The 21,447-nt window shown below is 54.0% G+C and overlaps 1 protein-coding gene across 1 annotated transcript in view; it reads right to left on the reverse strand.

The window, feature by feature from the left end:
* The window catches only part of Caln1 (calneuron 1), a 278,793-nt gene that overhangs the window by 163,562 nt on the left and 93,784 nt on the right, over positions 1–21,447 (reverse strand). The window contains exon 3 of the mRNA XM_046456015.2: positions 9,260–9,403. Within this exon, the coding sequence (XP_046311971.1) occupies positions 9,260–9,403 (144 nt within the window). The remainder of the gene's footprint in view (positions 1–9,259; positions 9,404–21,447) is intronic.

Raw genomic sequence — 21,447 nt, forward strand, 5'->3', positions numbered from 1 at the left:
CCGTCCCGAATGGAAAAGTAACAACGAAAGTTTAGAAAATATAAGCCAGAAACGTATATATTGATTAAAAATCTACAGAAAATGAGTTATGTAGGGCTGGGGGTAAGCATCGAAGACCCTTAAACGTACAGGCAAAATTAGTATTTTAAACATGATCACAGAACTGATAATATCCTTAAAACTGAAAATAATACAAATTGTTAAAGAGAGAGAGAGAGAGACAGACAGAGAGAGAAGGGAGCATATTTATAGTAACCACATATTAAAATCAGCAAGGAACACTGAAGCCCCTCTCTTGCGTGAAGGTCGGTATTAATTTGTAACTGAGGTTGGCTGTCAGAGGAAAGTTCATGGAAACTCCGCAGGCATCACTTTAGAGAGTGGAAGTGAGACACTTAACTTCCACACAACCGGAAGAACAAAGCAGCTCCACCGTCAAAGGAGGAGGACAATCTGAGAGGAACGGGAACCAGGGTCATGGTAGGATCTGGAAGGTCCCCAAAGGGCCACGTGTTCAAGGCCGGGTCCCCAGTGTGGCATGATTGGGAAGGAGGGACCAAGCGGGAGGCCATCAGGCTGCGGGGGCCCTGGAAGGGACTCGGGTCCCACCTCCCTCCCTCGTGCTCTGGCCACAGGGAGCAGGGCTCTGTCCTCCACGAACCTCCATGCCAAGGGGCCTAAGCAAGGAGGCCGACCACTCACCAGGGAAACCTCAGCTCTGAGCCAAAATGACCCTTCCATTTAGAACCTAGTTATCTCAAGTGCCTGGAATAGGGCAGAAAAGCCATCATACAAGCAGCGTGAAACAAAAGGGCAGCATGAAGGCGGCGTGTCCTGGAGTCTGCACCCACCCAGGGGCCAGTGAGCTTCCCTGTGAAGAGGCTCTGAACTGCTGGCTCCACCTGAAGCCCAGTGGGCTCAGGCACAAGATTTAAAATCACAGGCAAGGGCGGGTGCAGTGGGCTGTGCTCCGGGGAGGGGGAGCCCTGGAGTAGCTGCAGAGGCCCCAGGGACCACAAACATCACGCCAACGGCACCAGGGTCAGCCTCCCAACACAGGGCGCCAGAGCACCACTGTCAGGGGGCCAGGGCTCTGGAGGCTAAAACACTGAGGAAGAGCCTACAGCCCTGGGAGAGGCCAGCACAGCCTGCACCTCACCTCAGTCAACTGGGCTCACCCAGGGCCACAGGGACAAGGGACTCGCCCCTAGGACGCAGAGCCCAGAAGCAATACTTCCACAGAAATGCACCTCCCTCTCGGTTGCAAAGAAAATCTCAGCAGGTAGCATGTTGTGTTTGTTTTGAACAATGCAATGAAGACAGAAAACTAAAAGGCATAATAGGAATTGAAAAAACCTGGTATCTCAGAAATCATGCTCTCCTGAGCAGCTGGTAAAGGAGCAGAGGGCCCAACAGGACACTCAAAAGAGGACAAGCAGACAATCAGGACCATCAGAATCCGGGGGATAATCCTGAAGGTCTGCTCAGTGGCAAAGTCCAGATCTAGTTGCCTTAATTATTAGATAAGGGAGAATTAAAATTAAACAAAATAGTCTGTTGAAGTGGCTGGAGATGGCACCATGTCCACAAGACACTCAGGAAAAAAAAATGAAGCAAACACGAAAACATCAATTCCCTACGATGGAAGGAAATGAAGGAAGCAAACACACAGTAAACGATGTCCTCATCGCTGTCCACCTGAGCCAGGGCCCAGCTCCGAAGCCCTGAAGGACGGGCGGGACCAGCGCAGGGATCCGGCCAGGTGAGGTGACAGAGAGCAGAGGAGACTGCGGCGTCTGCCCTGCCACCAAGTCACCACGCAAGGAAGCCGCTCTCGTCTCGCCCAGCCTTCCAGGACTTGAGGAAGAGAGAGAAACAGATATCAATGTGCGCTGTCTTTGCGTTATGGAGCGGCCCACGGGCCAAGTAAAGCGCCCCTCAGCTGTCTGGCACGCGACTTCTGATCTTGCTGCAGCTTGAACCAATTTCAAATTTTACATTTTTTTCTAGAAAAATCCCCATTTCATGCAGAAACTCAAAGGCATTGACATGAAACTGTGTGAACTACTCTGTTTAAGAGGCTCCCACGCCCACCTTTCCTACCTAGTTCATGTGCTGCCGACGTCCGTGTTTTGCTTCTTTTCCAAAGACGTAGCATGTGGATTGTGCTGGACGCTGAAAGGCTTTAGTGTGTGTGACTTTGGAAGTTTCCGGTGGGTGAGGTTCTGGATCCGACCCTGGTTGTCAGTGTCTGGTTACTGCACTTACTGCACTAGAGTTAAACAAGGCACCCAGATGCTCTGTCCTTCATCCTTGCTGCCTAGTGTGCAGACATGTTTATGTGCTCATCCCGGAACTGCTGAAAAAGGAGGCTGTTCTCTTTTAAGGGTTCAAAATCCACATGGCACTCACACGCTCTCACACACACGTGACCAGTACCACTCAGGCCCTTTCCCTTGGCTTTGTCTACTTGGTCCGTCTGAAAGGAGGTCGTAAAATCCCCCATGATCATTGTGGCCTTGGTCCTCTTCATGAACTTTCTAAGAAGGTTTTGTGAGACAGAAATTTTTGCAATGAGTGTGATGCTCTAATTTTTTTTTAAAAAGTCTAAGATCCTTAAGTCTTCCTTGACAGTGTCATATCTGTTACCATAGGACCCTAGTTCATTCCCTTCTGGGCACGCGGTCAGATCGCACTTCCCCTTACCCTCCGGCAGCAGACACAGCCACAGAACTTGCTTTGGCTGATGAAATGGGAGAAGTAGTGACAGACCCCTCCAGGCTCACCATGTGGCTCTCCTAATCTCTCTCCCTTGCTATAGCTATCACGGAAGCACAAACAGGCAGAGACGCTTGCCCCAGGACCCCTGAGTGAGGACAAGATGGGAAAGATCCAGCCACCCACAAAGGACATAGAGAAAGTCTTGCTCATGTGAACTACTCTGTTTAAGAGGCTCTTAAACAAGACTCTGAGTTTGTGGTTCGAAGCCAATGATGTTCGAGGATGCTGTTTATTACTGCAGCATGACTTAGCCTATCCTCACTGAAACAGATCTGGGAAGAAAGCAGACAATATGCAAGGGGAAGAGAAGACAGGATTACTGACTAGTACATGAAATCTACTTCATTTCTCTTCAAAGTTAACACAAAGTGAGCCCCATTTTTCACCAATCATCTCAGTGATGATCTTTTCAATGGTGACACTCAGTAGTGGGCAGGCTATGCAAAGACAGGTATTCCCATGCATTATTTTGTTAAACTTTTCCAGAGTGAAATGTTATGATTTTTAAGAAGTGCATCAAAACCTCACCCCCAGGTGAATCCAATGTGCACTCAGAGCTGGGGCCTCTCTTCAGACCAAGGGCCACAGCCTCGCCTTAGTGGCCCTACATGGAGCCACCGTGGGCAGGAAGAGCACATCCCATCTTACAACCAGATCGTCACTGTCTGCTCTCGATCTGAACGGCACGGACTGGGTAATTCAGGAAGAAGAGGGTTTATGTGGCTCGGGGTCCAGAGGCTGGGAGCCCAGCAGCAGGTGCAGGATCTGCTCAGCATCTGGTCAAGTCTTGGTGCATTAAGCATGGAGGAGGGCGTCACACGTGGAGACAGGGGAAGCGCCTCCCCAAGAGGTCCCTGCTCCAACAGAACTGCTGCCAACTGCCCAACTACTCGCTGCATCCCCTGGAGGGCAGTGCTCTGGTGACCCAGTCATCCCAAGGGTCCCTCCTCTACAGACCATCCACACCTGGATTTGCAGATGAAGCTTCAACACGTGACCTTGGGACATGCTGGAGCCACACCACGCAGCTCCAGGGCAAGCCCAGGATACCCTTATCGACAGTTGCGACCATGACTGGGCGTCAGCACCTACCACCGTCTTCCAGGAGGTCACAAAGGAAGACAGAGGTTATGTGGACACTCATCAGTAAAGGTGAGCGGGTCACTGAAGGGCGACGGTGGGCTCCAGCCATCTTTCCCTCTGCCCAGCCCTGACTCTCACCCAACACAGCTCCGTGGTTTGTCTCAAAACGAACCCAAACTGAACCTGACAACCACAGGCAGGTTCACAGAAGGTGGACCCCGGGAAAATCCGCCTCGCCTGAACGGAACTGAGTCAGATGCACCACGAGGTGGTGGAGAACCTAAAAAAAAAAAAATCTTCAAATGTGTTGAGAGATGAGAACAAATTTCAAAATGCCACCATCGAGGGCTGAATGACATGCGGCTCCTCTGAGGAGTGGGAGGCAAGTCGGGGAGGAGGAGGGCCAGGCCTACACCTGTTCCAAGAGGCACCTGGGTCACTGGGTGCAGGAGAGAGAGAGCTGCTCGCAAGGAGAGGACTGCACCAGGGAATGCGAAGGTGATGGGTGCAAAGGCCCCGGGGGCGGGGGGAGAGGTCTCCTGGGTCACAGGCTAGCTGGACTCACCCTAGGTGACCAAGGTGGTGCTGTCATCAAAATCCCTGAGCATGCAGCAAGCAGTCAGAAGGACCAGCTCTGCTCCCCAGAGAACGATGCAGGAGGCTGGGGCCCAGCAGCAGCTTGGGGACGTGGAGCTGAGGGGAGTGGAGGGGCAGGTGCGATGCCCACAGCGCCCCCAGGCTCAGTGTTCAACCTGCTTCTACCGAAGAATTCAGAGATAATGTTCTGACCAACCATTTTCCAGTTCTGCCAAGGATGGCACTGGACGACTGTCAGGGTGCGAGGGTGAGACGCCCGGTCCTCACACGCAGAGGAAGCCCCGGTGCTTCACCGTCTCCTGCCTGGAGGAGAAGGGCTGGGGCTTCCAGAATCAGGGCTATTGGGAGACCCTGGGAAAAGCCTTCGGGAAAGGCGACTCCTGGTCCTGATGGAAGATGACCGGAGCAGGCAGCACCAGGAAGCACAGAATCCCAAGTCCCAAGAAAGAACTTCTGTAGTACTGGGCCAAGGGATGCCTGGGCACCAGGCAGGTCCAGCCATCTTTCGGGTTTGGGGTTTCTGCATATTTGACCCTGAGTGGCTCTGCCCATAACACCCACGTCATTCACGTGAGTGTGCACACACACACACACACACACTCAGGCCCACTGCTGAGGGCAACCTGGCTGCAGGCCAGGAGGAGGCAATCCCAGACCCCAGCCTCCTTCCACAGCACCCTTGGGAACCGTCTGGCCCAGCCTGTCTGGGAGACCCAGGCGAGCTCCTCGCCCAAGGAGTGGCTGTTCCGTGTGCAGCCAGCACAGCACCCGCTCCCCAGAAGCCACCTAATGAAAACCTCCTGTGTAGACCTGGCGGGCGCACGCAGACTCAGGCTGATTTCAGCTGGGCCTCGCGCCCAAGGTATGACCTCACCGTCCGCCAAGCCGTATGGACGCCAGAAAGAGAAGGCTGGTGTGTGGGCCAGACCTGCCCTAATCAGGGCCAGCTGGGATGGAGGGAGGCACGGGGCCACCTCCCCTGCTGTCCCGGATGGCGGGGTCTGTGGTTGGGGGCGGGGTCATCTCACACTAAGAATCCTGAGTCCTGCCCCCCCCAAACACGCCTTTCCTCCTTCTTCCTCTCACCCTTTCTTTTCTTCTCTTTCTTTTTTTGGCATTATTCCCATAAAAATATCTGCCATTCCATATGTTCCATCCCCGAAAGAAACTTGATAGGCAGGACTGAGGCTCTGCACAGGACCCCAGTTACAGGAGGGAGAGGGAGGATATAATTAGATTCTAATATATATATATATTTTTTAAACAGAACAGCTCAAAAGGACCCATTAAGAGAAGGACACTGTGAAACAGTCAGTCCCTTCACGCCAGTGCCAGGCTCCCAGAAGTGCCCCTTGCAGGCATCGCTCACAGAACACTCAAGCGTCACGCAGCAGCACGACGCCTCAGCCACCACGTTCAGCGGACTCTGCTTCCACATGCACCAATGAGCCGCCAGCAGCTCCTGCTTCCTAATCCTGCATGATTTTCATAATCTGGTACTAAGTCTCTTGTAGGCACCAAAACAAAATGTGGAGGAAGCTGTGCTTTAAAAATAAATAAATGAGCTTTGGGTCACTGTGAAACAGCAGAAGACTTGGGATTTTTCTCTACAAGGCTTGCAAGTTCTGCCTTCAGCATTATCGATAAATTGGTGAAACTTGAAATCTCTCAGATGGCATCCCAGACAGAGCCTGAGCCTGTGACCTGAGGAGCTCCTAAGATAGGCATCACAGGAGGTCCCATGGGACTGTAGAGGATTTGCAATGATGAAGAGATTCCCGGTGAACTCACCGGGAATCTCTGCATCATTGCAAATCCTATAAAAAACTATACTTTCTATATTTTCAGGTACCCAAGTACAATCAGGGTCAAATAATATAAATGGAAAATTAAAGAAATAAAAAATGCATAAGTTTTAAACTGTACTATTCTGAGTAGTGAGATAACACCTCACACTATCCCATCTGCCTTGCCCAGGACATGAATTGCCCTTTGGTCCAAGGTATCCACAGTGTATATGCTACCCTCCCATCACTTGGGGGACATCTTAGTTATCAGATGGACTTTCATGGCACTGCAGGGCATTAATCTCTCACTGTACCTAATTTATGAACTAAACTTTATTGTGGGTATGCATGTAGAGGGAAACTCACGGCATTCATAGGGTCAGTATCATGCACAGTCCCAGGCATCCCATATGGGTCTTGGGACATATCCCCAGAGGATGAGGGGGGACAAGTGCTGCATACAGCACAAAGAACAAGAGGGACTTGGCTGGAGACCCTTAAATCTCAGAGAACTGATTTTCCCACAGTAGCCCCGCTCATTGTTACGGAAATTGCTTATCAGTTCCATTTGCATGTAGCCCATTGGGTGAGGAAAATGAAAAGCACCCAATCTTCTTAGCTCCATAAACAGAGGCACAGGTTAAGATCTCTACTGTTTTAAGGAGGAAAGTTTTTCTGCAGACGTATCCCTGAAATGATGAAAGTCAGTGGGAGATTTCACTATAAAATATGGGCTTCTTTCCAGCCCTTCAGAGCCATCTCTAAAGCACAAAGCAAGGCCACTTCAGGCCTGCAAAGAGAGAGAGTCACAATCACTCAGAGCCGGGAGGGCCAGCTGGGAGGGCCAGCCGGGCCTGCGTATTGATGGACACCCTGACACAGCATCTCCGTGGCTTTGTCAGAGAAGGAATGGCCACAGGGCACCTGCAGGTTGGCCCTGGGCTGCACTCAGTCACCGTCCAGTAGGCCTCGTTGTCTCTTCCCCACTAGTCCAGCAAGAAACCAGGAGGAAGCCACGCTCTTCGGCTAGTCTGCAGGCCAAGCTGACGTCTCTACCTTGGCCCCGATCTGGTCCCCCAAGAGACACGCTGGCCCTCTCCTTGGGTCCCCGTCATCTGGCCCACAAGTCACACTCTGCCCCAGGGCACCGAAGGGCCACTGCTCTGGACCCTCTGTGTGGATCCAGGCTGGTCTTTGGAGGAGGAGGTTGTGTCAGCTGACTCAACAGAGGGCCCTGTCCTGGACCTTCTGCAGAGGCCGGGGTACCCGCCAGGAGGCTGGTTCAGGACCAGTCCCACAACTTCAGGGCAAGAAAGAATCTTTTTTTTTTCCTGGTGGCTTTTATTTTAATAACTTTTTCTATCATAAAATCAATAAATGTTTGTTATTAAGAAATAGGAATAGAGAAAAACAAAAACATAAGTAGGTCCACAATTTTATATGGAGACATAACTGGATACATCCAAATCATTTTTCTTGTGTATATAGTTATTTTTAAACACAGGGTATGAGCCCTGGCACACCCATATCTAACAACTTACTAATGATAAGTTTCAGTAGCATTAAATATTATAAAATAACTATAGAGAGATGTACATAAGTGACTTAATTACCAATTGTTTTCATTACCTTAAATGTAACTCATACATCACTATGAGGAACAAAGTTGCTATAAACACACACATAATCTTGATCCACATTTCTGACTACTTCTTTGATATAAATTCTCAAAATAGAAAGGCTGAGGCACAGTTTTTATATCTACATGTCTATTTTTTTTTCTCCTTTTTGCTTGTTCTTTTAGTTAGCATGACGGTGGAGTGTATCTTGCACACTGCACACACGTGGAGCAGAACGTCCCCTTTCTGTGGTCTTACGTCATGGGCAGCTACAATGGTCGTGTATGCAAGATGGATGATGCAGTCACCTCTTGGACATTTTATTCCATCACTTTATTGTTTAAATTTGTGTTGATTCTTTGATAGGGATTTGACACACCAGCCCCAGAATGTGGATGGCCAGTGGGGCTGGTTCACAAGGACACTGCCCAAGGAACCAGGCTGGGCGCACCCTGAGGAAGCTGGTGCCTGACCAAGGACAGGCTGCACAAGTCTTAGGGCCGTGTTGCCTGCCACACAGCCACACACGCTCCAACTCACAACCCTGTGAGGTGTTGAGAGGGATGGGACTCTCCCCGTTCAGCAGAAGGAAAACCGAGTCAGAGCCAAAACCCTGCAGCCTGGGTCTCAGAGGCCTCCTGCTGATTCCCCTTCCTCCAGGAAGCCTCCCTGATTCTCCCCAGATGACCACAGCATTTTGCAGCTAGACCCTTCCCCAGTGATGTCCTAAATAGAGACCCCACACATCAGACGGACATAAAAGAGGTTTCCATTACCATACGATGGACCGTGCTTTGGCTGTAAAAGGAAGCGCAGCATCTGTGCCTGGTCAGGGATGAGTCAGGAAGCCCCGGGCCAGGGGAGAGGAGCCGGGCTCAGCGGCCACGGCCGTGTTTCCCGCTCAAACGGAAGGTCTGGCCCCGGCAGACCCAGAGGCAGGACAGAGACTCGGGGCGCTGGGCTTGTGGGTGGAGGGCTTGGGAGGTCGTGGCTAGGAGAGGCGGGGTTTCTCTCAGGAGTGACAGCAAGGCCCTGAACTTGACCGAGCACCAGCTGCACAAATCCCTGAGTTGACTAAGAGCCACAGGGTCCTGTGCTTTACATGGGAAAATTTCATGGGATGCAAATCCTCTTTCCATAGAGCTGTTTTTGCAGAGAGGGAAAGGAAAGGGGGTGGAATGGCCATGGCCAGGCTCCCTCCTCCCACCTCCTGCAGCAGCCAGAACCACCTCTGCAGGTCCCAGGCCCCTGGGGTTGGTGGAAGCCATGACCTCGTCCGAGCCCCCACTCTTCGGTTAGGAGCCCAGATGGGACCCTGAGTCCCTGGCTGCAAGCTGCAAGCCCCGCGGGAGCCTTGGCCGGTTGAGGAGCAGGAGCTGCCCGTGGTCTTACCGTCCATGTCCAGGCGCTGCATGATGATGGCCAGCTCCACCTCGCTCGGCATGTACCCCAGGGAGCGCATGGCCATGCCCAGCTCCTGCTTGGAGATGAAGCCGTTGCCATCTCGGTCCAGCACTCGGAAGGCCTCTCGGATTTCTGAAAGGAAAAGCAAGAGTCCTGTGGTCACACGGCGGGGTTCACGGCAGGGGGACCAGAAATGGCTGTCCCTGGGGGTGATCCATAGCCACCCCTCAACAAATAAAGAGCACCAAGAGGAAAAGGAAACGAGGGGAAGGAGGGAGAAAGAAAAGGAAGGAAAGAGAATGGAGGGAAAAGAAGAAAGAAAGAGGGAGGCCCTGCGTTTCCTAAAACCCTGGGCGGCACAACCGGGCTGCGGTTGGCAATCAGGCCACCCGGGGTGCTTCTGAGCATGCAGAGGGTCACGTTCCAGCAGCCTGAGAAGACTTAGTCCTCAGCCCCAGGAGGAAGGAGATTGAGTTTCCCTCTGCAGACATATTTCAGGTCCCTGCTGCTTCAGGAGCCATGCAGAAGCTTTCCCACCTCCGAGGAGGGCTGGAGTTAAGAACCCTGCTGCTTTTATTTCACTCGCTAATTTACAGTTGTTTTATGGCTATAAACAACCTCAGATCAATAAGAGTGTCAGGAAAGCTCAGAAAGCATCTTTAATCACTTTCCCCTGGGGCTGGCAGAGAACTTGACTCTGCTATCAGCAAGGCCCTTGCACTCAGCCGGCGATCCCCCCGACCCTTTAACCCCAACCAGAGCTGCTCTGAATTCCACCCGCACCGTCCTCCAGCGTCCACGGCGGTGGGTTCAGGGTTGGCCGAGCATTTCCAGCACAGAGCAGCCCTGCGAGGCCGGCCTGGGGAATCTGAGATCTCAGAAGACCAGTGCGTCTTCCATTGCTGCTGGGTCCACCAGACCTAGCACAGGCTGGATGTGAACCCCCTGCCAGCCCAGGAGTGGCAGCTGCCCACATCGGTTGGGCCATGTCAAGCTGTCACATGAGGAGCATGGTTCTAAGTGCCACAGAGAAATAAAAACAATCCACGGGTCATCACGGCTCTCCCGCTCGGTCTAGCCAGGGTGGCAAGAGGCACAGGGAACTCACTGTCACACCTGAGGTCACACGGACACTCGGCCCTAAACCGCTGGCTGACTATCCAGCAGATACCCTCCCCTGGACAGCCTTCCCCAAACAGGCTCAGGCTTGTCTTTGTAACTACTATCCCGTGGCTTCAGTGACAAATTAAAACCACAGAAGTCTGTTCCCTAGCAGTCACACTAGACCACAATCAAGGTGTCGGCCAAGGTGGGCTCTGCAGAGGCTCTGGGGAGATCACTCTGTTCTCCAGCTCCAGCGACCACCAGTGGTCCTTGGCTTGCGGTCACTGCACTGTCACCTCCGTCTTCCTCTGCCTCCCTCTTATAGGAACGTGCACATCTAGGGACCGTAATGGCTTGGATCTGAGGTGTCTCCAAAAGCTCGCGTGAGACAACTCAGGAGTGTTCAGAGGTGAAATGTTTCCATCGTGAGACCTGTGACCTGGTCAGGGCATTAGTCCACCTGAATGGTGACCTGGGCAGTAACTCCAGCAGGGAGGGTGTGGCTGGGGGAAGCAGGTCTGGGGGCTGCCCTGGGTTTGCAGCTTGTCCCTGGCACCTTGCTCCCCCTCCCCCTCTCTTCTTCCCTCCACCACACGCTCCCTCCAGGAGTTTCTGCCTCACCTCGGGCCAAGAGCACTGGAGTCAGTCGACCACAGACTGAACCTCTGAAACCGCGGACCCAAACTAACTTCCTTCTGTCAGTCGTTCTGTCGGGTATTGCGGTCACAGCAATGCACAGCGGACACGGGGACCACCGGATACCCCAGGCTACTCTCCCCATCCTAGATCCTTAACTTAACCATGTCTTGAGAGACCTCTTTCCAAGAGACCATTTACAGATTCCAGGGACAGGACCTGCTGCCCTTGAGACCGCTGTGCGATCTCTCCCTGCTGTCCCACGGGATACAACTGTCCTCCCTCTTTCTTTGCCAAAATAATATCCACTCTTCAAGGCCAAGTGAAGGGCCAGGTCTCCATAGAATACCTTTGCTCAGGACAGCCACCCTCTCTCCGGCTCACTCCGTCCCCATGGTCCTTCTGAAGACACGGTGACTGTGCGATGTGTTATCAACTACCAATACTAATTCAGCTCAATGAATGCTTTCTGTGAAGACCCGGGCTCCAGGGGAGAGACCAGCCTGGAGCTGGGACCCTCGGCTTCTGGCCCGGCCCAGTGGCTAATTAAGTCTGCAGCCAAACCCGGAGGCCCCAGCTGCTCCTGTGTAAAGTGAGCCGGGCTGGCTGCAAGGATCCTTTAAGTCCTACCAGCCCTCCCTGCTGTGGATCTGTGGACACTGTTACAGTGTTCAAAAGAAGAACAGGAAACTGTTCTCCAACATATGCTGTTAATCTGCTTGTCAAAACATCACCCCTTCCTTTCATTGACAGAATAAAATTATTTCCTACAGCCCAAAGTCTGAAGGGAGAAGTCTGTCTGCACCTGTCAGCCTCCTCCATCAACCGTCCTGCTCAAGAGGACCTAGGGCAGCCTGTCTTCTCCACCCAGTCCCAGGAGTCCTCAGGAAAGCAGGCACACGCACTCAAGGACACAGGACCCCACAGTCTCATGCAGCCGGAGGCCAGAGCCAGACACCCAGGATGGCGGTGTGCAGAGGAGAGTCTCCCAAAGGGCCACAAGAATGCTGGTCCCTGCTCTGCCCAGCGACCAGGGCAGCTTCCCTCAACCTCAATCTCCCCATCTGAAGAATGGGTGAGGGTTGAGCTCCCCAAGATGGGCCATGCCACAGGCGAAAACGACAGTTATGAGTCACAGCGAGGGTCATGGGTGGCCAGCTACAGGCTGGGCCCTGCCCTTCCTTCTCTGGACAGCTCCTCCCGGGACATCATCTCCACATCCCTCCTACACTCTCTGGGCTGCTGATGTCACCATACGGGATGGTTCCCTGGTGTTGACACTGCCCCGTCTTGTTCCCAAGGTCTCCCTGCACATCCCAGACCTTCCCGTGAACTTACACTGGACACCCCAGAGGGCTGGGGGTGGGGTGAAAGCATGAATGGAAATGAGGATGCCAGCAGCTGTGCCTCCTGTCCCCCACTGAGCTGTCCTGGCTGCCACCAGACCTTCCCTTGGGCTACAGGATTGGGCCATCAAGCAAGGATGGGGTATGGGTGGGGGTCACTCTGGGACTGCCCACTGGGAAGGGCCTGTTCCCTCAGGGCCTTGAATTCCCAGTTGGCTCAGTCTGCAGGAAGTGCCCAGCCAGCCCTGCAGCCCAGCATGGCCAGAGCAGCCAGCTATCAGCCCAGGTGCTCTCCCCCGTGGTCTGCAGGTAAGTAGGTCACAGCTGTCCTCCATGTACATAGAATATCTGCTGCTGGCCCCCAGGTAGAGAGGGAGCAGGCAGAGAAGGGGGAAACAGGGTAAGAAACTGGAAATCCAGAGTGGATGCCCTGGAGATTCCATCTTTCTGGGTAAGGGAAACCCAGATCGACCAAGGGCTTTATTGGAAGGAAATGAGTCTCGCAGTCTGTGAGAGGCGTGGGATTCGTGCCTCGTTTTATTTTTAATAGCAGAACAGGGTGTGAGAACGACGCCATAAAACCAGCGGAGATGGTGGGGCAGGCGGGATGTCTGCTGGGCTGCAGGCGGGATGTCTGCTGGGCTGCAGGCGGGATGTCTGCTGGGCTGCAGGCGCGGCTGGCAGTACCGGCGGGCCCTGGCCACCTTCCATCCTTGGAAAGAGGGGCCCACAGATCCTGCGAGCAGAAATGGGCTAGCCATGCTGCGAGGTGTTCACGGGATTCATCTCCTGGGGGCTGAGGACCCTGGAGGGCAAGCCGTGCTCTGGGTCTTCAGTTCCACTTTGCTTCTCAACCTCACACAACACGAGGGGCACCAGGAGCACACTCTTGCCACCACCCCCAAGACACCCGTGAACCAGAGGAGGCCTGTCTTAGACAGCAGCCATCCCGACTGTCCCTGTACGGAGTGCGGGAGACACATGGGAAGATGCATCTCCAGAAGGAAGAATCCAGTCACTGCTTATGGAACCTTCCAGAATCAAAGTCTGCTTTCCCATGGGGACCTGGGCCTCTCCTCCTGGAGCCATGTGCACGGCCCTGAGGCCAGCAAGGCCGCAGAGAGCAAAGGTCCTGTTCCGGAGCCCAGGGGGTTTACTTCTCATTTTGCTGGTTACCCCTTTTCTCTTAAAACACATGCATGTCAGCCACGCATACTATTTGCCTTCTGAGACTCCAGCCTCGGCCGCACGAGCCTTCCTAAGGACACAGCTGATTCAGGCAGGGACAATGACAAGGACACCTGCCTTGGAGAGCAAGACCCATTTTTCAGATATCAGAGGAGGTCCAGACGCGAGCCAGTCAATGTTAGTCGACCAACGTTTTGGCTTTGAAGAACCAGCCGACATTTACAGCACTAATTCCCAGCCTCAACTCAGTAACAGCAGTTTTTCTGAGCTCTACCCCATAGATACAAACCCATTATTCTCCATGGAAGTGTGTCTGCAGGAAGAAGGGGGGCTCCGAGCATGTTAACTGATAGCTCTGTTAACAGACGCCTGGCTCTGCGGACACACATCACGGAGGACTTGTGGACGTGGACATGGCTGCAGTTTGGTGAGGCTGGGAGGGTAATTACTAAACCACAGAGTGTGGGACACCAACCCCAAGGCCTGCACTCAGGAGACAGTACATTAGGTGGGACTGAGCCAACAACAAGAGAAACGGGGAAGGTTTCCACCTCCTTTAAGAAAGGCAAAGAAAGAAGAATATTTGAAGATGATTAATACAACTGCTCATCCAGCCAACATTTACAGCACTAATTCCCAGCCTCAACTCAGTAACGAAGAACAGCAGTTTTTCTGAGCTCTACCCCGTAGATGCAAAACCCATCTAATAAGCTGCTGTTTGCTTATTATCATAGGCCAGATGCTACGCTAGAAAGCTCACAGAAGCACTTCCCAGGCTGCAAGAACCCAGTATCCTGGTTGGAGAGACGGAGAGGTGACCAGATGTTCATGAGCGAGGAAGACAGGTGCAATGATACACGTCTGTGCAAAGTGGAGAGAGACAAGGCTGCTGGAGGTCACCCTTGGACCTTCTGAATCTTAAGACCAAGGGGCGGAGTGAGCAGAGAGGGCCCAGACAAGGGCATGGCCACAAAGCTGTCCAAGGTGGGCGCAGAAACAAGAAGGCTGACCTGGGCTGGAGACAAGGGCTGCAGACATGGGATGGAGACACGGGTGAGAACGGGACTGCAGGGGGCCTCTGGGCTCCCCCCTGCATGCCCAGTGCCCCAGGTGTGTCTGTGCCCAGGTCCACCCACCACCTTCCCTTCTGAATACAACGTCACTGGAACTCGGATCCGCTCACTCACCTGCACCCCATTCTCCAAGGCTTTGTGTCACACATAGGTAGACAGGAACACAGGTGACATACGCTCTGACCCACAGAGACTGAAATATTTGCACTGTGGCCTTTCATGGTTGAGGTTCGTGACCCTTGATATAGGCCACAGGGATTCCTCAGTGATCTTAATAATAATAGGGAGAAGAAAAAGAGTAGGAGGGGGAGGGGGAGAGGCAGAGCAGAGGAGGGGGAGAGGGGATGGGAGAGAAGAGGGGGAGGGGGAGGAGGGGCAGGGGCAGGGGGATCAGATTTTTAAACCAAGAGCTCCACACCAAGAGTGCAGACTGTGGTGACAGGAGTCCCAGGGGAGGTGGCTGAGCTTGGAGCTAAGTCCTCGCCCTATGCTCTGCAGGAAGGAAGGTCTTCAAAGACTGGGTGGCTGGGGCTCAGGGCAGGCCCGGGTGTCCAGGTTTGGAAGGGAGGGGGTCTGAAGAAGACCCTGGAGTCTCTGGCTCCTGAGGTGGGTAAGCAGTGGTAACATGAACTGGGAATTCAGAAGGAAGCGCAGGCTTTGGGGAGGGAAGGGAAAGGGGTTAGGGCCACGCTGAAGACGGGCCTGCGGACACCCAGGTGGTCACTCCCCGCGAGCAGCTGGTTGGTAACACTTGGCTAGAGTCCAGAGGCAGGTGATGCTAAGATGCCATGCGAGGGTTATCCAGGATGCAATGGTGCAGGACACTCAGAGAGCAGAGGGCTCAGTGTCACTCTGCTTCAGTAGGGAAATGCAGCCAAGGGTGTAGTCACCAGGCAGCAGGGAGAGTGCAGGGCAGGGCCAGGGAGGGAAGAGTGGGAGGAAGGGGGCGGAGCTCCCGCCTGGCCCACAGTCCCACCAGCCAGGGTGGCTTTACACACCCTTCTTTGACCTTGCTCTGTTTTCCCGGGGACACTAATTCCTGGGCTCCTGTCCCCTGGGGTTGGAGGCCCCCTGTGCTGGTGCCTCTGCCAAAGGCTGCCCCCAGGCAGGAGGAACCTGTCCCCAGGCACTTCCTGCATCTGTGCTGTTTGTTTAAGAGGAATCTTGTTCCACAGAGGATCTTAGGAGGCTTAAAGGACTTAAAGTGTCCCCTGAGGGGACAAGATACACTGGAGTTGAGGGAGAGGAAAATGAGGCAGAGAACAGAGCCTGGAGAGGACAGCGACAAGGAGCAGGAGGGGACTGGGGGCGCTCTGGGGCCTTGCCGGAGGACCCTGCAGGAGACAGGCTGGCCACAGTGCTGTCCCTCCCTGGGATCCCTACTGCAGTATTAACCTGTGACCAGTCACCATGCTTAAGCTAAGGTTAAAACCAAGATGGGGCAAATCCTGTACCCAAGGCTCACCTTGGCCAACCACCCTCTTGCCAAAGGGCAAGTCAAGTTGACCTTGGGAGCAGCCAAGAGGCAGAGGCACTGGAAAGAGGCTTCCAGGCTGGGGACTTGAGGAGGGTGGGCAGTAACAGGAGGCCCCTATTGTGTACGCCAGGGGTGCCCAGGCTCCCAGCCTGTCCCATGATCTCACGGCCCAGATCACACCTCTATGTCTGAAAAACCAGGTCCCTCCCTACTAACATTCTGAAAGATGAGCACTTCCAGTAACTTATTAGGTGGTAAAACTACACCAGCAAAGAAAAATAAGCATTTCTAAAAGCTGGAGCAGCCTAGACATTGGGGGAGCTACTGGCACTCCTAAGGGTTTAGAGGTGGAGCGTCCATCTGTCCCCAGGTTCTACGCCTGACAGATAAAGCTGGATTGATTTTTGCACGCTGGGTAGGTTGAAGCTATTGGAAAATTCCCCAGCAGTAAAAGAACAAGGCAAATTAGAACAGAAACAGACAATGGCCGCCCACCCTGCCCAGAGACAGGCTGAAGGTCCCTGCAAGCTGACGGGGAGGTGTTAGGGTGGACCTGAATATGAGAGTGAGCACTGGGGAGACACACCCTCAGGGCCACCCTCTAGGTGATGCTGGAGCAGATAGAGGAGGCCTCCAGGGACATCAGGGGGCTCTAACAGGGCGGCCCTGGACCCCTCTGCCAGGACAGAGACATCTGCACCCTGCAAGGCAAGCCAGGTGTCTGCCTCCCAGACAATCTGCCCAGGGCTTCTTGGTTTTCCAAGTTATGCATTATCTGATGCTTCTTTATATATATTTATATATATATATATATATATATATATATATATGCATATGGCTGGGGATGTGGCTCTATATGTGGCTGGGGATGTGGCTACCGGAGCGGCTCTTGTCCAGCAAGCACGAGGCCCTGGGTTCAACCCCAGCACCACACACCAAAAACAAAGCCCCCAAACATACAAAGAAAATAATCACCTACAATTCACCAGTCAGCCATAACCATCATTAACATATTAGAGAGCACTGATTCTGAACTTACTGATCTACATCTTAATTAAATTAGGATTCATGCTATTGATATCACTTTATATTGTTTTCCACTTTCATTTCAATCTTCCATACAATTGATATTCCAAAGTTCCAACTGGCTATATCGAAATCTATTTCTCCAAACTCCTAGTGGGGGGCATTGGGATCGCTTCCAGTTTTTGATAATGCTGCAGTGGAGATCGCTGATGGGGAACCGCCAGTGGGCTGGGGAGGGCCCGTGGAAGAGCGCCTGCTCAGCATGTGTAAGGACTGGTTCCACCAGCACCACACTAAATACAAAGCTAAATAGCTACCCGACTATTTCGACATCCATTTCCCTGGGATGATTCCCTGATAATGGGTCACTGCATCAGGCACGTGACACACGGCGCCAGGGTTCCTCCCAAAGGCAGCATCCTTCACGCTCTCCTCCAGGTCCCATCTCTTTTCAGCATGAAGGCCCTCACACAGGAGACACACCAGTCAACCAGCTACCCCTCGAGTTTAGTGGCTGAAGTTCAAGGTCTAGAAACTACGGAAGCAACTTCAAGGAAAGATGGACAGTTCAGACTACAGCAGTGCCCCTCATCCACAGGCTCAGTTACCCACGGTCAACCAGGGTCCAAAGCATCACGGGAAAAATTCCAGAAATGAACAATTCACAAGTTTTAAATGACTTTGATCCTGGAACTCTGTTGTTACTGCTCTGCTCTGTGGTGGTTGTGGATCTCCTGCCTGTGTGTGGTTCTCCTGCTTGTGTGTCGATCTCCTGCCTGTGCTTGGATCCCCTGCCTGTGCGCGGATCCCCTGCCTGTGCGCGGATCTCCTGCCTGTGCGTGGACCTCCTGCCTGTGCGCGGATCTCCTGCCTGTGCGTGGACCTCCTGCCTATGGGCGGACCTCCTGCCTGTGCGTGGACCTCCTGCCTGTGCGTGGACCTCCTGCCTGTGTGTGGATCTCCTGCCTGTGTGTGGATCTCCTGCTGTGCCTGTGTGTGGATCTCCTGCCTGTGTGTGGATCTCCTGCTGTGCCTGTGTGTGGATCCCCTGCCTGTGTGTGGATCCCCTGCCTGTGTGTGGACCTCCTGCCTGTGCGTGGACCTCCTGCCTGTGCATGGATCTCCTGCCTGTGCGTGGATCTCCAGCCTGTGTGTGGATCCCCTGCCTGTGGGTGGATCTCCTACCTGTGTGTGGATCTTCTGCGATGCCTGTGTGTGGATTCAACTGTATCGTGTGGGTGGGAAGAAACAGTGTGCACAGGGCTTGGTACTATCCATGCTTGCAGGCGTCTGTTGGAGGTCTTGGGACATATCCCCTGAGGGTAGGGGCACTGCCCTACACCTGGGAAAGATCTGCAGAGTGGTCAAGATCTGCAGGGTGGCCCTGAGGAAGACCCAAGCCCATGGCTGCTGCTGCAAGCTGGGAACCCAGGTGAGTGTGTGGGGACACCCACCCTCCAGGCAGAACCTGTGAGCACACTACGCGGTTGGCCCTCAGAGGGGAGAGTCCAGAGTCCCCTGCAGCCGAGGGAAGCCTGGGCTCCTCACCAGAGTAGCCACTTCCCAAGCAGCTACAAGCACCTTCTGGGGGACACTGAGGCCAGCGCCCAGACAGGAAGTGAGGCCCCGAGGACTAGAATGCCTGCAAGCGGCAGGAGAGGGAGCTTCTGTGAACACCGTGGTCACAATCAATACAGCTAATTGTTCATTAAACCGCTTTGCTTCTGCACCGTGGAAGTTAACATCCAGAGATCAGAGAACGATCGGCATCTGCGAAAACAAAACTGTTCTGGATCTGCACCCATACTGAGCGGAAACAGCCCAGAGACAAAGGGACCAGAGGGGAGAGGGTGCTCGGCCCGGCCAGCTGCCGCGGGCTCCAGCCCACCCTGGGTCTTGTGGTCACACAAAGGCCAGCATCCAGTCCCTGAACCTCAGCTGGCTGACTCTCTCCCTGACTGGACCTGGTCCTCTGTCCTCTCCTCCACGGCCACTCCCAGACCAGCAACCTCTGAGCTAGCAGGAGGGTGCAGAGCCGGTCTGGAAACCCAGCCTCAGAGGTGCAGGGGCTCCTGCTCTCTGTCCCCCAGAGGACACTGGTCAGTTAGCAGGAACCCCGCGAGCCTGGAAAGACCAGTCTTTCCTCACCTGCGGCCCCCTTAGGGTTGCCACCTGCCCTTGGCTGCAGCCCCCCTGCCCACAGTGGCACCGAGCCCCTCCCCCACCACAGAACTGCAGCGTGGATGGCGGGGGCGGGGGCGGGGGGACAAACACTCCCGAAACAGCAGGCGTCCTTGTGGACAGGACACCATGGTGTCTTCTTTCTTCTATTAATTAATAGAAGGTACAGCCCAGTTCCTAAACCAATGTCCCCACCCAGGACAAGTCAGGGCCCAACACTCTGGGGAGCCTGGCTTCAGCCATTTCCTGACACACATTGGGGACACAGCTGGGTCTCGTGGGGACATGTGCTGGGGCACACATCCTTTCCTGGCCACCTGGCCTCTCCCAGCCCCCACCCCCCACACCCAGGGCTCCCCTGAAGCAGTGTGCTCCTACGTGGCTGCTCCCAGGGGCCGTCCTCTGCCTCCACGCACTGCTGTCAGAATGGCACACGCCACCCACGTCTGCAGCATGGTCTCCTGAATGGCCAGCTTGCGTCCCAGGAGGACGTCACATCCTCGAGGACAGAGAGAGTCAGCTGATTCTGCAGCCCCAGGCCTGTCCCTTTGACTGCTGGTCCCTGCAGGTCTCTGCCCTCCAGCCCACAGCTTCTGACCACTGCCCTCTGTCTGTGTCAACCTCAGCCACGGAGGAGCAAGGGGACAGGGTGGGCTGTGTCTTTTCGCCACAGTGGCTGCTGGTGTTCCATAGTGACCTCCATAGGGTGTGGGGACAGTGACGGTCACACATGTCGAGGAGTCTTTCATTTATCCACTTGGTAGCATCTGAGATGGAAGCAACTCAAGTGCCCACTACGGGCCCAGAGGACCCCTGGCTGTCCATGAAGGGCAAAGGACTGCAGGGCACCTGGGCCCTGAAGGAGCCCAGCACTCGCCTAGTCACCTGTCACTTCCTCCCGCACAGGCGGGAGGGGATGGCCAGCGTGGGGTCAGAGGAGGCGCGTTCTGATCCAGAGAAGGATCCGCACCCCACCTGAGCACCCTTCACCTTGAACACACCCAGCCTGCCCTCCTCCTCTCACATCAAGGACACGTCAACACGGCCCATTTCTAGTGCTGTCAAGCAGATGGGCGTGTAGGGTGCTGCCCATAAGGGGCGGCCACTGAAGCTTAGTGATGTGGGGGCGGGGCCTGTGAAGGAGGAGGCGCAGAGGGGACCCAGGGTAGCCTGGGCAGCCGCAGCCGCTCCCTCTGCCAGCTCACACACATGGCCTCCCTCTGCTCCCCGACTCGTAATTTCCGGTCCATTTTGCCTCCCTGATAATTGATACAGGGCTGCAGATGAAGGAGACGCTCTCAACCGCAGGCTGCAGATATATCCCATTATCCACGGGAAGCAATTTATTGGCTTCAAATTGCCAGCTCCCTCATTTTGTTTTAAAGTGCTGGTTCTCTATTGAAAATAAGTCTGCACCTTTGAAAAGAGCATTCAAAGTCTCACACTGGCTCCAGCTCAGGAAGGGAGTCTGAAATCAGCCCACGTGGGCTGACCTCAGCCCAGCCCTCTGTATCCCAGGGCAGCTCAGAGGAGGGAGATCCTGCTCAGAAACCTGATCTTAAGCAAGTCCCAGGAGCATGAGCGAGGGTTCCCGCACACACGCGGGCACACACATGCATACGCACGCACACACACAAGCACATACACATGCACGCACACACATGCACTCACACACACGCATGCACGCGCACACATGTGCACACACAAGCGCGCGCGCGCGCGCGCGCACACACACACACACACACATCGTCCCCAACCTCTCTGGCAGAGAGGCGACAGGTGGGCAGGCAGAGAGCAACCCAAGGCACCCAGTCCCTGTGGACCTGGGGTCAGAGACCAGCCACGTGAGGAAGGCCACATTGCAACCCAGTGAGTCAAAATCCCTCAGTAAGCGGCTGCACAGTCAATCAGGAACTGGGAAATATGAGGTCACAACTACACTCTAGAAAATTCAAAGGTAGATGGAATTCAAACACAAATAGACAGTAAAAGATCTTTCTAAAACAAGCATTCAAGGCAGGTGGATATCTCTAAAGTTTAAGAAAATCACTAAGATACAGACACGAGTTGGAAAAGCAGACGAGCCCACAGGACGGGGATGTGGCTTGACCTGTGGAACTGGTGTGCAATGTCCCAGCAGAGGGG

The sequence above is a fragment of the Marmota monax genome, unplaced genomic scaffold (assembly GCF_021218885.2).
Source record: "Marmota monax isolate L192 unplaced genomic scaffold, Marmota_monax_Labrador192_F-V1.1 WCK01_AAM20220418_F8-fsc00235, whole genome shotgun sequence".
NCBI lineage: Eukaryota > Metazoa > Chordata > Mammalia > Rodentia > Sciuridae > Marmota > Marmota monax.